At 44.7% G+C, this 11811-nt stretch overlaps 1 protein-coding gene across 1 annotated transcript; it reads right to left on the reverse strand.

Annotated features, from left to right (window-relative positions):
* Positions 1 to 10381: 10381 nt before the first annotated feature.
* Positions 10382 to 11078, reverse strand: LOC123477109. Its single transcript, XM_045180528.1, has 4 exons — positions 11064 to 11078; positions 10720 to 10921; positions 10565 to 10662; positions 10382 to 10498 (listed from the first exon to the last, which is right to left on the reverse strand). The coding sequence occupies exons 1-4, from the start codon at positions 11076 to 11078 to the stop codon at positions 10382 to 10384; spliced, it is 432 nt and encodes a 143-aa protein (XP_045036463.1).
* Positions 11079 to 11811: the final 733 nt, after the last annotated feature.

Consider the following 11811-nt stretch of genomic DNA (forward strand, 5'->3'; position numbering starts at 1 on the left):
TTTTGGACAAGAATGGAGTTGCATCGGACCCGGAGAAGATACGCGTGGTACAGGGTTTTCCATCTCCGGCGGAAACCACCGGGGCAAGGAAGGTGAAAATTTTCAAGGGGATTTTTGGGATTATGCTCCTACTACCGCAGGTTCATCAGCAACTTTGCCCGGGTCGGTAAGCCACTACATGAACTGACCAAGCCAGGCATACTGTTCCAGTGGGGAGAGGAGGCGGAAAGAAGTTTTGAGGCCCTAAAGACGGGACTCAAAGAGGCTGCACAGTTAGCTCACCCGGTTTACAGTAAGCCGTTTGAGATTCATCCAGATGCATGAAATTAGGGGATTGGAGCGGCACTGGTTCAAGCGGGGGAAGCGGGGAAACAACCGGTGGCCTTCGCCAGAAGGCTAATGAACAAAGCGGAGAGGTACTACTCAATTACCGAAAAGGAATGTCTTGCCCTCGTCTGGCTGGTAAAAAAGTTCCACAGTTACATTTGGGGAGCGAAGGTGTGGGTGGTAACGGATCACCATGCACCCTGCTGGCTGACGACCAAGAAGGACCTAGCGGGACGACGGACAGGGCACTGACTATTCAGGAGTACGAGCCGGAAATTGTCTACAAAAGCGGACGACTACATGAGGATGCTGACACCCTATCAAGATCTCCGGTGGACTCCACCGAGGAAGAAGAAGCAGAGGACAAATACCTGCCCGTGTGGATTGCGGCCTGGACGGAATCACGGTAAAAGACAAAGTAGGGACAGAAAGCCGTACCCCAATGGAATATAGTCCTGAAAAAACTGAAGGCTGATAAGGGCATTCCTTACAAGAACTTCGTAGCGGTGGAGGGACTCTTGCACGTAAGGACGCTTGGAAAACACGGGATGCGGCTACGGCTCTGCGTACCCCCGGGGCAAAGGAGCGATGTGCTGAAAACAAAGTCACGACAGTATGATGTCGGGACATCTGGGGACGAGAAGTACGTTAAGCCGGATCGAGGAGAAGTTCTACTAGCCCGGGCTAAAGCAACGCGTAGTGAGTTACGTCCGCGTTTGCACCCTATGTCAAGCGAGGAAGTTGCCTCCAAGAGAACTCCAGGGGTACATGGAGATAATAATGGTGGAGCTTCCCTTTGAGCAAGTGGGCATGGACATCCTGGGCCCGTTTCCAACGACGGCCGGGGGAAACAAAAACATTATCGTGGCAGTAGACTACTTAACGAAATGGGCAGAAACCCGAGCCATCCCAACCGCTACGGCTAAAAATGCGTCCGAATTTTTCATGAAGAACATCGTTCTACGCCTCGGACCCCCTGAGCGAGTAGCGACGGACTGTGGAAAATGTTTTATGGCGGATTTTACCCAGTAGGTGATGTGACTTATGGAGGTGGCACACCGGGCTACTACACCCTACCACCCACAGGCTAACGGGATGACGGAAAGATTGAACCCTTCGCTGGCGTATGTGACGTTCGTCTACAATTTCAGTAGGCAGGAATCGACGGGGCGGACACCGTTTTCTTTGCTTTATGGTCGGGAGGCGCGTCTACCCTTGGACATGGCAACAGGAGTAAGCAGTGACACAGACCTAGTGGACGAACCGGAAGCGGTGGCGAGGATGTGGGAGCTCGCTCAGCGAGAAGTGAGACCACGGCTAGACGTCGTACAGGCACGACAGAAACGCCAATACGACATGAAGCGGAGAGACGGGCAAGATTTTCAGCCGGGAGAGGAGGTCTTGGTGTATAAACCAATACGGAAGATCGGGAGGTCGGAAAAGCTACTGCATTGATGGCATGGGCCGTATGTGGTACAAAGACGGGCGTCGGCACTGAGCTAAGAAGTAAAAGGGCACCACGCAAGGAAAACAGAACTCGTGTACGTCGGGAAAATGAAGAAACTTGCCGGAGGGACAAGGGGCGAAGGAGAGGAAGAGCAGGAAGCAGACAGTAGGAGCACGAAGGATCAATTGGAATCTGGCGTTGCTACTACTTGGACTAATAGGAATAGTACCCGGTTGGGGGCGCTATCAAGAAGCCTTCGTGTCCAAGGAAGTGGTCTTTAAATTCACGAAATACATCTACTTCAGCGACTCGGAGTGGATAATCGAGGTGGTCAATGCGGCTGTTCAGACCGAGATAATGAGCGTTGATGCGGCCGTACAAAACGGTGAGTATACTGAAAGTATCGATTTTGACGTGTTGCTTCAGGGGCTGGCGCGTGGTTCGCTCTTTACACCGTTATCTACCCAATGGGTAATCTTAATTCTCATTAATTCATTTCAAACCGTTATTTCTTTTCTAAGGACAAAAAAGGGAAAGCTTCCAACACCCAAAATAAACCAAAAAAAATAATATGCAGTCGGAAAAAGAAACACAAACGCCAAAAAAAAAAATCTGAACCTTTTCTGGTGGTTGTTCTGCTCTTTTTTCCTTTTTTTTTTCTCCTTCCTTTCCATACAAGGACTTTTAGTGCTTGTATTCAATGTGAATAATATAACTGGCGCTACGTGGGTAAATTGTCGTTGATTTCAGGAATTTCTTGCCATACATGGATTACGATTATGCTATTTCAGTCAGGACTCTAGCTGTTCCGATATTAGTGAGATCGTGCAGAGTTATCCATTCGAAGTTTGTGGGATTTGGGGAAAACTGGTTTGCAGTTGGCGAAGTAAAACATCTCCTCCCCGTCCCTGAGTGCTATGTTTTCTGGTGACGGTGGTACGGCGCCACGGCGGTTGCAGGTTTTTGGAGCTTCAGGAACCGTTGTCCTATGATCAAGTGGTTTAGTACCCAATGTGTGTCACCCATAATGAGTTTCACGTATAAGGCCGAGTTCTGTTTGTGAGATGGGAAGTTCGTTGGCCCATTAAATGCTTCGAGGTCCGAAATGGGGATGCCTCCTCCATTTCTTGTTGGCGGTCGGTTTAACTCGTGATCCAAAAATATTTCGGCTAAATCGTCCCAGGTTGTTGGCTGGTCTAGGTCGGGACTGTCGGTGTCTGATGGACTGTTATGGAAGTTGGGTGCCCTTTCACTGTTTTTGGTTTGTTTGTAGGATAGGTTTAACGTCTCCCGGTGGTCTCGTGCCACTGGGTCAGAGGGCAAGAACCATTCGTTCTCCAGTGGGTCTTCCTGTGGCCAGTTTCCGGAGGCCCTATTCAATTGTTTCGATAATTATTCCGCGGTAGTAAGCACAACGTGTGGGGTCTGATGTGTAATGCCTTTAGTGCACGATGGGCAGCCCCACCTTGGTCACGCTTCCGGGGCTGTGATGGTTTTTTTAAAAGTTCCATCACCGGTGGCGGACCTGATAATTAGGTTTTATGGTCTGTTGTCTTTCAGCACAAGATGGCGAAGAAAAACAGAGCGGGTGTTTTATGTGTGTGTAATTCTTTCGTTCGACGGGTGTTACATTACACATTCCATGTTGCTCGTCTTGCTTATTATTCTTAGACCCATATACCCCGAGCGAAAGTGGGCATAGGGGCGCGCCACTTGTTCAGACTGTTTTTTTCGTATGTGTGATTGGCAGGTCCCACACAAGCCTACTTCCACCGCCTGGAGGTTTTATGGTTTGTTGTCTTTCAGCACAAGATCCCATGGGAAAGGGTTGGCCTTCCGACTAGGGATGTCAAGATTGAAATTAGACAAATAATCGCTTTTATATGGGTTCAGGTCCCGGGCTGGCATAAGAATGGCAAAGAAAAAAAGAGCGGGTGTTTTCTGGGTGTGTAATTCTTTCGTTCGACGGGTGTTACATTATACATTCTATGTTGCTCGTCTTGCTTATTATTCTTAGACTCATATTCCGAGTGAAAGTGGGCATAGGGGCGCGCTGCTTGAGTTTTTACTTTTATATGTAAACAGCATCAAATGTACTTGTATTCATGAGTTTTTACTTCTATATGTAAACTGCATGGAATATACTTGTTTAAAATTTACTTGGGTCATGGTTTTATCTTTTTTATGGTCTTTTCGTATGTGTGATTGTCAGGTCCCGCACAAGCCTACTTCCACCGCCTGGAGGTTTGTCTGGCTCCACCGAGATCATCCTTCATGGAGTGACGTGGGCTAGTCGGGTTCTTTCAATCATGCCGTCGGAACCAGTCCACCAACCGGGACGGCCTTAGGTGCTGCTATGCTGCGGCGTCTATGGTTGCTTGTTCGGGATAAGGGAGCATGGCCATGGTAGTTTCCATCCGGTTGGTTCGGCGTGCTATTTTCGGGTCCCACACAGGCGTACGCTTCCACCTGAGGTCTGTCTGACTAGGCCAAGATCTACCCACATCAAGGTGGCGTTGGTCAGTCGGGTTCCCTATGTGCACCGCGTTTGTCATCCTTCGGTATCGCCAGAGGTCTGGCTCCCTATCCTGCCGCCGCTGTAGCTGTTGATTTGAGTTTCGCATCCCGGTTTGGGAGGATGGCCTCTTATGTTTACGTGGCTACGTTAAAACTTCATTGTCAAGTCAATGCCATTTTGGAAAGATTAGGCCATTCCTGTATCCTGGTTCGAAGAAATGGCCTCTTAGGGTCGTGTGCATATTCTTATAGTTTTTTGGGGTCACCGCCAGGTGGCGCTCGGTATGGGCCCTATTTTTGGGAAGGGTTTTTTATCCCGGTTCGGATGAATGGCCTCTTAGGGTCATGCTGTCCTGTTTATAATTTTTTTATTAGGTCACCGCTAGGTGGCGCTTGGTCTGAGCCTCATTTAAGGGAAGAGTTTGTCATCCCGGTTCAGATGAATGGGCTCTTATGGTCACGCGGCCATGTTTAAGATTTTATTTTGAAGTTGTCGCCAGGGGGTGCTCGGTCAGAGCTCTATTTTTGGAAAAAGTTTTTCATCCCGGGTCGGATGAAGGGTCTCTTATGGTTAAGTGTCCTTGCTTACAAAATTTTTATCATGTCACCTTCATGTGGCGCTTAGTTTAAGCCTCTTTTTAGGTGAAAGTTTCTCCTCTCTGTTCAAAGGAATGGCCTCTTATGGTCATGCGGCGATGTTTGGAATTTGATTTTGAAGTTACCGCCAGGTGGCGCTCGGTTTGAGCCCCATTAATAGGAGAGTTTTTAATCCCGGTTCGAATGAATGGCCTCTTGTGTTCATGTGGCCCTGTTTTAGAATTTTTATTTTGGAGTTATCGCCATGTGGCGCGTGGTCAGTGCCCCATTTCGGTAAGATTTGTCAATCCCGGTTTGAATCGATAGTCTTTTATGGTCAAGTGGCAATATTTATAATTTTAATAAATACGTCACCACCAGGTAGCGCTCGGTCTGAGCCTTATTTCTGGAACGAGTTTTTCGACCCGGTTCGAACGAATAGGCTCTTAGGGTCTGGTGGCCATGTTTACAATTTTTATTTCATCGCCGCCAGTTGGCGCACGAACCGAGCTCTATTTGAGGGGGAGTTTTGTATCCCGGTTCGAATGAATTGTCTCTTAGTGTCATGGTGTCCTATTTATAATTTTTTATCAAGTCACCGTCAGGTAGCGCTTGGTGTGAGCCCCAGTTTTGGAAGGAGTTTTTCATCCTGGTTCGAATAAATGTCCTCTTATGGTCATGCAGCCATGTTTATAATTCTTTATCAAGCGAACGCCAGGTTGCCCTGGGTCTGAGCCCAATTTTTTAAGGGTGCTTCTCATCCCGGTTCCAATCAATGGCGTTTTGTGGTCAGGTGGTCATATTAATAATTATTGAATTCTTCACCGTCAGGTTGCACTCGGTGTGATTTCCATTTTTGGAAAGAGTTTTTCATCCCGGTTCGAATGAGTGGTCTCTTGTGGTCATGCGGCCAAGTTTTTTAAATTTATATTGGGCCACCGTCAGGTGGTGCTCGGTGCGAGCCCTTTTTTGGGAACCGTTTTTTATCCCGATTCACGATAATGGCCTCTTATGGCCATGCGGCTATGTTTACAATTTTATATTTGGTGGTTGCCAGGTGCCGCTCGTTCTGGGCCCTGTTTTTGGAAAGGGTTTTTCATCCTAGTTCGAATGGTTGGTCTCTTTTGGTCATGCGGCCATGTTTAGATTATTCTACATTTTTAGAACCAGAGGGCGTGTTGAAGGAAATTTTTAAGGGTCAAATTATTCAATTGTTGGGCTGTTGCTAGTTATTTTGGAATTACGGCGTTAAAATACGTTAGGTTTTGCCTAGTTTCCAGGTGGCACTTGTAGGGGGCTGGTGTTGCCTATCTCTTCCCAAGTGTGTAATGGCTTTCTAGAGAGGCAATTTCTCACAAAGGTTGGTGGCGTTGTTTTAAAGGAGTGCATTTAGTAGAGGATTTTTTTCTGCTTCCGATGAAATGGGCCTCGACGCCCTACGAAGATGTTTACGTGGGAAAACAAGACGTTGAAAAAAGTTGCTCAAGCCTCTCGTTTTGCGGTTTTTCTCGCTAGGGCTTGGCAAACCGTTTTGAATGCTTTGTCGTGTTTGCCGTATGCAAAAGAGTTAGTCCACCACTTATGATGGTTTGGTTTTGTTTTTAATTAAGAAATGTGGAGTCTGATGTTCGGTCTGTCATCCTTCATCCTTCAATCACACCGCACGTACCTCATTGTTGCTCCGCAGTTATAACGGTTTCTAGGCCGTTTTTTATCCATTTTTCTTCATTTTTTTTGTAGGTTTAGTCTCGACTTACCTTTCTCGCACTATCTGTGTACTTTTCTTACTTTATTTCCGTAATTATTGTTTTTTATTATTGATCAATGAGTTCCGACGAGGATTTCAATCGTATGATCGTTAAAGGTCTCATGTATCGGGAGGCCCGGGATCCCAATGGGACCTTGGTTTGGGTCGCTGAGTGCGACCTAAATTGTAATCATGGAGATTCCACGGTCGGATTGACGTGTCGTAGCACTTAAGTCCTTCGGGACGAAATGTGCCGGCACGTTAAGCGACCCTCCCAGTATGATATCCGTGAGTTGGTTCAGCGCTATAACCTGCCGTGGTCACAGCGCGACGTGTACCGCAGTTGCAGGACGTTACTCGTCTTTGTGACGACAGCGGGCGGGTATGGCGCCGAACCGTTCCGTGGTATTCTCCGGATTCCCCGGAACGTGCGGCGTACCTGCGCAGGCAAGAGGCTGGTCGAGCCAGGAGAGCGGCTCACCGTCTTGTTTTCGATGAGCGGTGTGATGTCGTGGGTGTTCCCGAATCCCCCGTTATGCCGGTCGTTAGAGACCCAGCTACGCCCCCGGGTAGTCCGGTTCTGGAACCTGTTAACGTTCCGCCAGTCGCTGAGGTTCCTGAGCTGGATTTTGTCCCGATTTAGGATTATGGTTACGATGTGTCGTTTATTAATAGCTTGCAGCCACCAGAGGTTTTGGAAGCCGCTAGACTGGTTGTTGGTTGCCGTGTTTCATTTAGCCCTATCCAGAATGCACTCCATAGAGTGCAACGTTGGTTCAAGGTAAAGACGGATGGAATACGGAGGAGTCCGCTGCCGGAGGAAGGGAAGACGGGAGAAGGACAACGGAAACAAATCCTGGAGAGAGCCGCAAGCGGATTGGAGCAGTTAGGAATCACGCGGGAACGTTACGAGAGACTGCAAGGGCCGCTCATCCGGAAAACAATCAGACCCAAGAGGGGGCTCTTGGACGCGAGAGGAAGTGCTCTTAATTGGTTACTTGGGGTAGCCACGGATAAATCGCTAGAGGGGTTGAACGATCATCTGGAGGCGTTGGGGAAGGAGACATCAGGAATCGTGCACACTATGAACCAACAAGCCACGTTGGTAAATGACACACTTCGAGAGTTGCAGGACCATGCGCTGGCCATAGACCAGTTGGACCATAGCCTACTACAATCACGGCCACTCAGCTGGCTATCTCTCCTGTACCGATAAGCCCCACCTAGTGACGTCATGGTAAAATCACGTGCTATTCTCTGAATGGCTGCCCCTTTCTTTAACTTCCTTCTATCGCGTGCGCTCTAAATGCCCTATTCCAACTTTCCACAGTTCCTTTCCACAGTTTTCATTTTTCTCCAATTCTCGTTGGCCATTGTTGCCATCGGTAGCCATTCTTGACACTTGTTGACCCCGATTCGTGCACGTTCTCTTTTCACGTGAAAATAACTTTTAAAAAGAATGAAAGTAAAAGGCTGTGTCTTGTCTTGTCTTAGTAAATCCTATGGAACAAACAAATCTAAAGTTTCTTGGCATTTTTTCCCACGCGATGAAAATTTGTTGAAAACGTGGCTAAAAAATGTCGGCAAGAATATTGATTTAACCAATTTTATTAAAGATTCACGCATATGATGTAGTGTACATTTTGATGAAAAAGTTTTCAAAATAAGTAGAACTGGAAGAAATATGCTATCAAAGCAAGCTATTCCTAGCATTTTCACATCACCGAATTTAGCACTTGTATAGAAAATCTAATCAAAATTTTCTGTTTTTATTGGTTAATCTTGCTCCTCCTTACAGAATGTTGCTGAGCTACCACAGCGCATGCCTTTTTAAAGAACTGAATTGTTATCTTCCACTCCTTGCCAATGAATCATCTCACTACTTGGTCTCTGACATTAAAAAACCATTCTCAGATGAAGATGACACAAGACTGTATGAATTAGATGTCGATACATGCTTACACATTGGTTCACAACAAAGAAAAATCCGATGGAATGCTTCACTAAAGAAACGCTAGATGCAATTATCTTTACATCACGCTCCACTTCGAAGTGTATTAAGTACCTCCTGAACACTGGTGTCCAGTTCGTCCTCAATCGTAGATTTTCTACTGACAACAAAGAGTGATTTCATGGCTCTGTTCGCAATTACTGTGGAAGTAATGATCATCCTTCCGTTGCCCAATGTCTCAGCGCTATAGACCAAATGAACAGAGCTCAACTAGCTTTCACTTCCATGGATTGTAATACTCCTTTAAGTGCGGAAGCTGTTTTGAGAAAAAACGATCCATTGATTTTCAATGCCAGAAACAAAACTTGCACTAAACAAAGGTTAATTAAATTTCTGCTCACTTCTGCAAGCTTAACGGCACCTATTTCGGATAAGTTAAATTCACATACAGGTATAACACACAGACAAATATTCAAAAATATTTAATATTTCAGTTCATGTTTTTGTTAGATCATTTACCATTGTCTCCGGAAGCAGCGACATGTGTGTATGTTACAGGATATTTTATTTTAAGTATGCGCAGCGTAATGTTTTCTGCATTGATTGTTATAACAAATTAGTTACTTTTTCTTCTAATGCACGCTGCTAAAGGTTGATTAAGCACTTAGGTGAGTTTCGAAACAAACAAATATCTATCTAATTCCACATAATATTTCTATTTTCTATATTCCTGTAAAAGATAGAGGGGGATTGAAATATCCTGGGTAATCAACAGCGGCAAGAATGTGGAATGTTCAGTGTTTTTTTCAATAGTGGTCAATATCAATAATGGTTGGCAAAATAAAAAAACTTGTCTGTTTTAGTTGCGTTTCAATCGAGCACACAAGGTAACCCGAAGCACGATAGAACGTACGTTTGGAATTTGGGAAAAAAGATTTTATTGCCTACATGTTGAACTCAGACTCACTCCAAGTCGAGCTTCTTGGTTCATTTGTTATAATAATATTTTATCGTTTGACCTTTGTATAAGCTATGATTTTTCCCTATTACAGCGTAATAATAGCGTGTAGTGTTTTACATAACATTGCTATTGATCGGAATCAGCCATTGGATGACAAAGATATTGATATGGAAGATGATCACGACGAAATAATCCCTCCTGCTGTCCCACAAAACGGAGGCGTTAATCTAAACGAAGTTTTTATTCGTCGCCAAGGATTTGCTAAAAGAGCACGCATCACACAACATTCATTTTGAAACAGTGTATTTTGTTTTATACAATGATTTCATTTGTGTACATCACAGTTCGTCTTTTGAGTTGAAAATAAGATCATGAAGATCGCTATGAAGTTCAGATTTGTCATATTGCTCGCCTAGTTCACGTCTAGCTTTGCATAATAAATACTAGCACTTTGAGTCGCTGTTCTTTCACACGATAGTTTGCTGAGGTTTCAGATGATGAGCAAACATTAAATTTCGCGTTTTTTACCTGCTGCCTCATGCTGAATTGTGTGGTTGATGAACGTTTTCTGCTATTTTTAACACTCCCGTCAAAAGGGGCTGAAGAAGATGGTCGTGAATGAGTTGCTGATGATGATGGAGTAGCTGAGCCTGACGGAGTTGCTGAGTATGACGTAATGGCTGACTTTGATGGAATCAGTGGCACGGCTGCAATTGGCAATCCTGACGACCTTCCATCGCATATGGCCAAAGGAAACGGTGTCGTTGGTATAGGAGACGAATTGTGTGCTTCCCGACTTATAATTCAATAAATCACAGTTAGTCAACGTCACAATATTAAGTTAGTAAATTTTGCTTACATTTCGTCTGTTACTTCAAAACCAATATCTTGTAGCCTTGCATCACGGCGTTGAACTTGGTCGTACAGCGATTTTAAAGCTTCCTCGTCAAGAGTCTCAGAATCACAGCTTCCCTATAAAATTGGAAATAATTAATGAATGCATTTAGTATAAACACACGAACAATTTCTTCAACTTACAGGAATTATTTCTCCTGGCAGACATGGGTTGTTTTTCTTAAAAACATGTATGTTAAGTTTCTCGTACAGTGGCTTCAGCTGAAATGCTGGGCCACCACCTACAAGATTTAAACAAAATGCACAAACTGAAAATAAAATAGGTTTAAAATATTTACCTGTCCCCTTAAGTGAGTTGGCATATAACCCAATATCTTTCTTTGCTGCCGTTTTCAAATTATTCCATTTCTTTTTCAGTTCTTCAACACTTCTTGGTTTAGATTCAGCAAAGGATGTTCTAAGAACGTGTGCTATACTTTCCCACGAAGCAGTTTTAGCTTCTCTAGGGACACCACTATCAAAAGCACCTTCAATGACATCCTGTTTAAAAATGTGAGTGGTAAAAATGAGAAAATGCATTCAAACAACCAATAGTATTTACACTTTACCTTGTTTAAGATGAATTGGTCAACAAACGTTTCGGTTTCGTTCTCAGACCACAGTTCCCTGGCCCCTTGTTTACAGTTTTCCGAGCCATACTATTAACTAAAATAGTATTTTACAAATACACAGAAAAAGAAACGAATGTTTGTCTTCTTTCAGTGAAACACACGAGTTTGTTTTTGGACAGGCACAACATTCGTCTGCTAAATTCACCGCAACGGAAATTGCTATTGGTTGACGCCAGGCACGCCAAACGCTTTATCCTACTATTGCTCTGCCCGGTTACACCGATCCGGTAAAAAGAAGAAGTGAATTAGTAGCGTTGTGAAGAGGGCATGGGATTTCCAAATATCTCGACAGACAAATCACCGGGTTAATTTGAGGGTTCAGGAGCTTTTGGACAAAATTTACGTGCTTTCCTTGGTTTAGGCAGGTAAAGAGACACTGCGGAAGCAGAAAATGTTAATGATTCCCTAACTATTGCAGCTAGTTCCGATACCCTTAATAATGTTGCGAGGGCTAGCAGCGCAGCCAACTTACGAGAAAAATGGCCAAGGCTGATTGTCGAATCCAATTTTGATTTAAGGTAGTCTACAACGACGTCCACGTTCCAAGTTCTTTGATACATAGTTATAAACGCCCTTCATTAGACTTATTACTAAAGGATATTTACCAAATGAGTTACCATCGATTGGGTCTAAAGTTACGAAAAACATTAACCTATAGACATTTATGGTGCTGAAGGCTTCCCCTTCTTCCAAGGCCTTGGATAGAAATAGTAACACATTACCTATGCTGTTGAGAACAAGATTGAGACTGAATATGCC

The sequence above is a fragment of the Daphnia magna genome, linkage group LG10, assembly GCF_020631705.1.
Source record: "Daphnia magna isolate NIES linkage group LG10, ASM2063170v1.1, whole genome shotgun sequence".
NCBI lineage: Eukaryota > Metazoa > Arthropoda > Branchiopoda > Diplostraca > Daphniidae > Daphnia > Daphnia magna.

Bases quoted from the DNA above. Each gene is read 5' to 3' on its own strand.
- LOC123477109 (XM_045180528.1), bottom strand. The intron at 10,663-10,719 runs GTAAATATTTTA...TAAATCTTGTAG, and splicing joins CAACTCACTTAAGGGGACAG to GTGGTGGCCCAGCATTTCAG. The intron at 10,499-10,564 runs GTAAGTTGAAGA...CCAATTTTATAG, and splicing joins TGCCAGGAGAAATAATTCCT to GGAAGCTGTGATTCTGAGAC.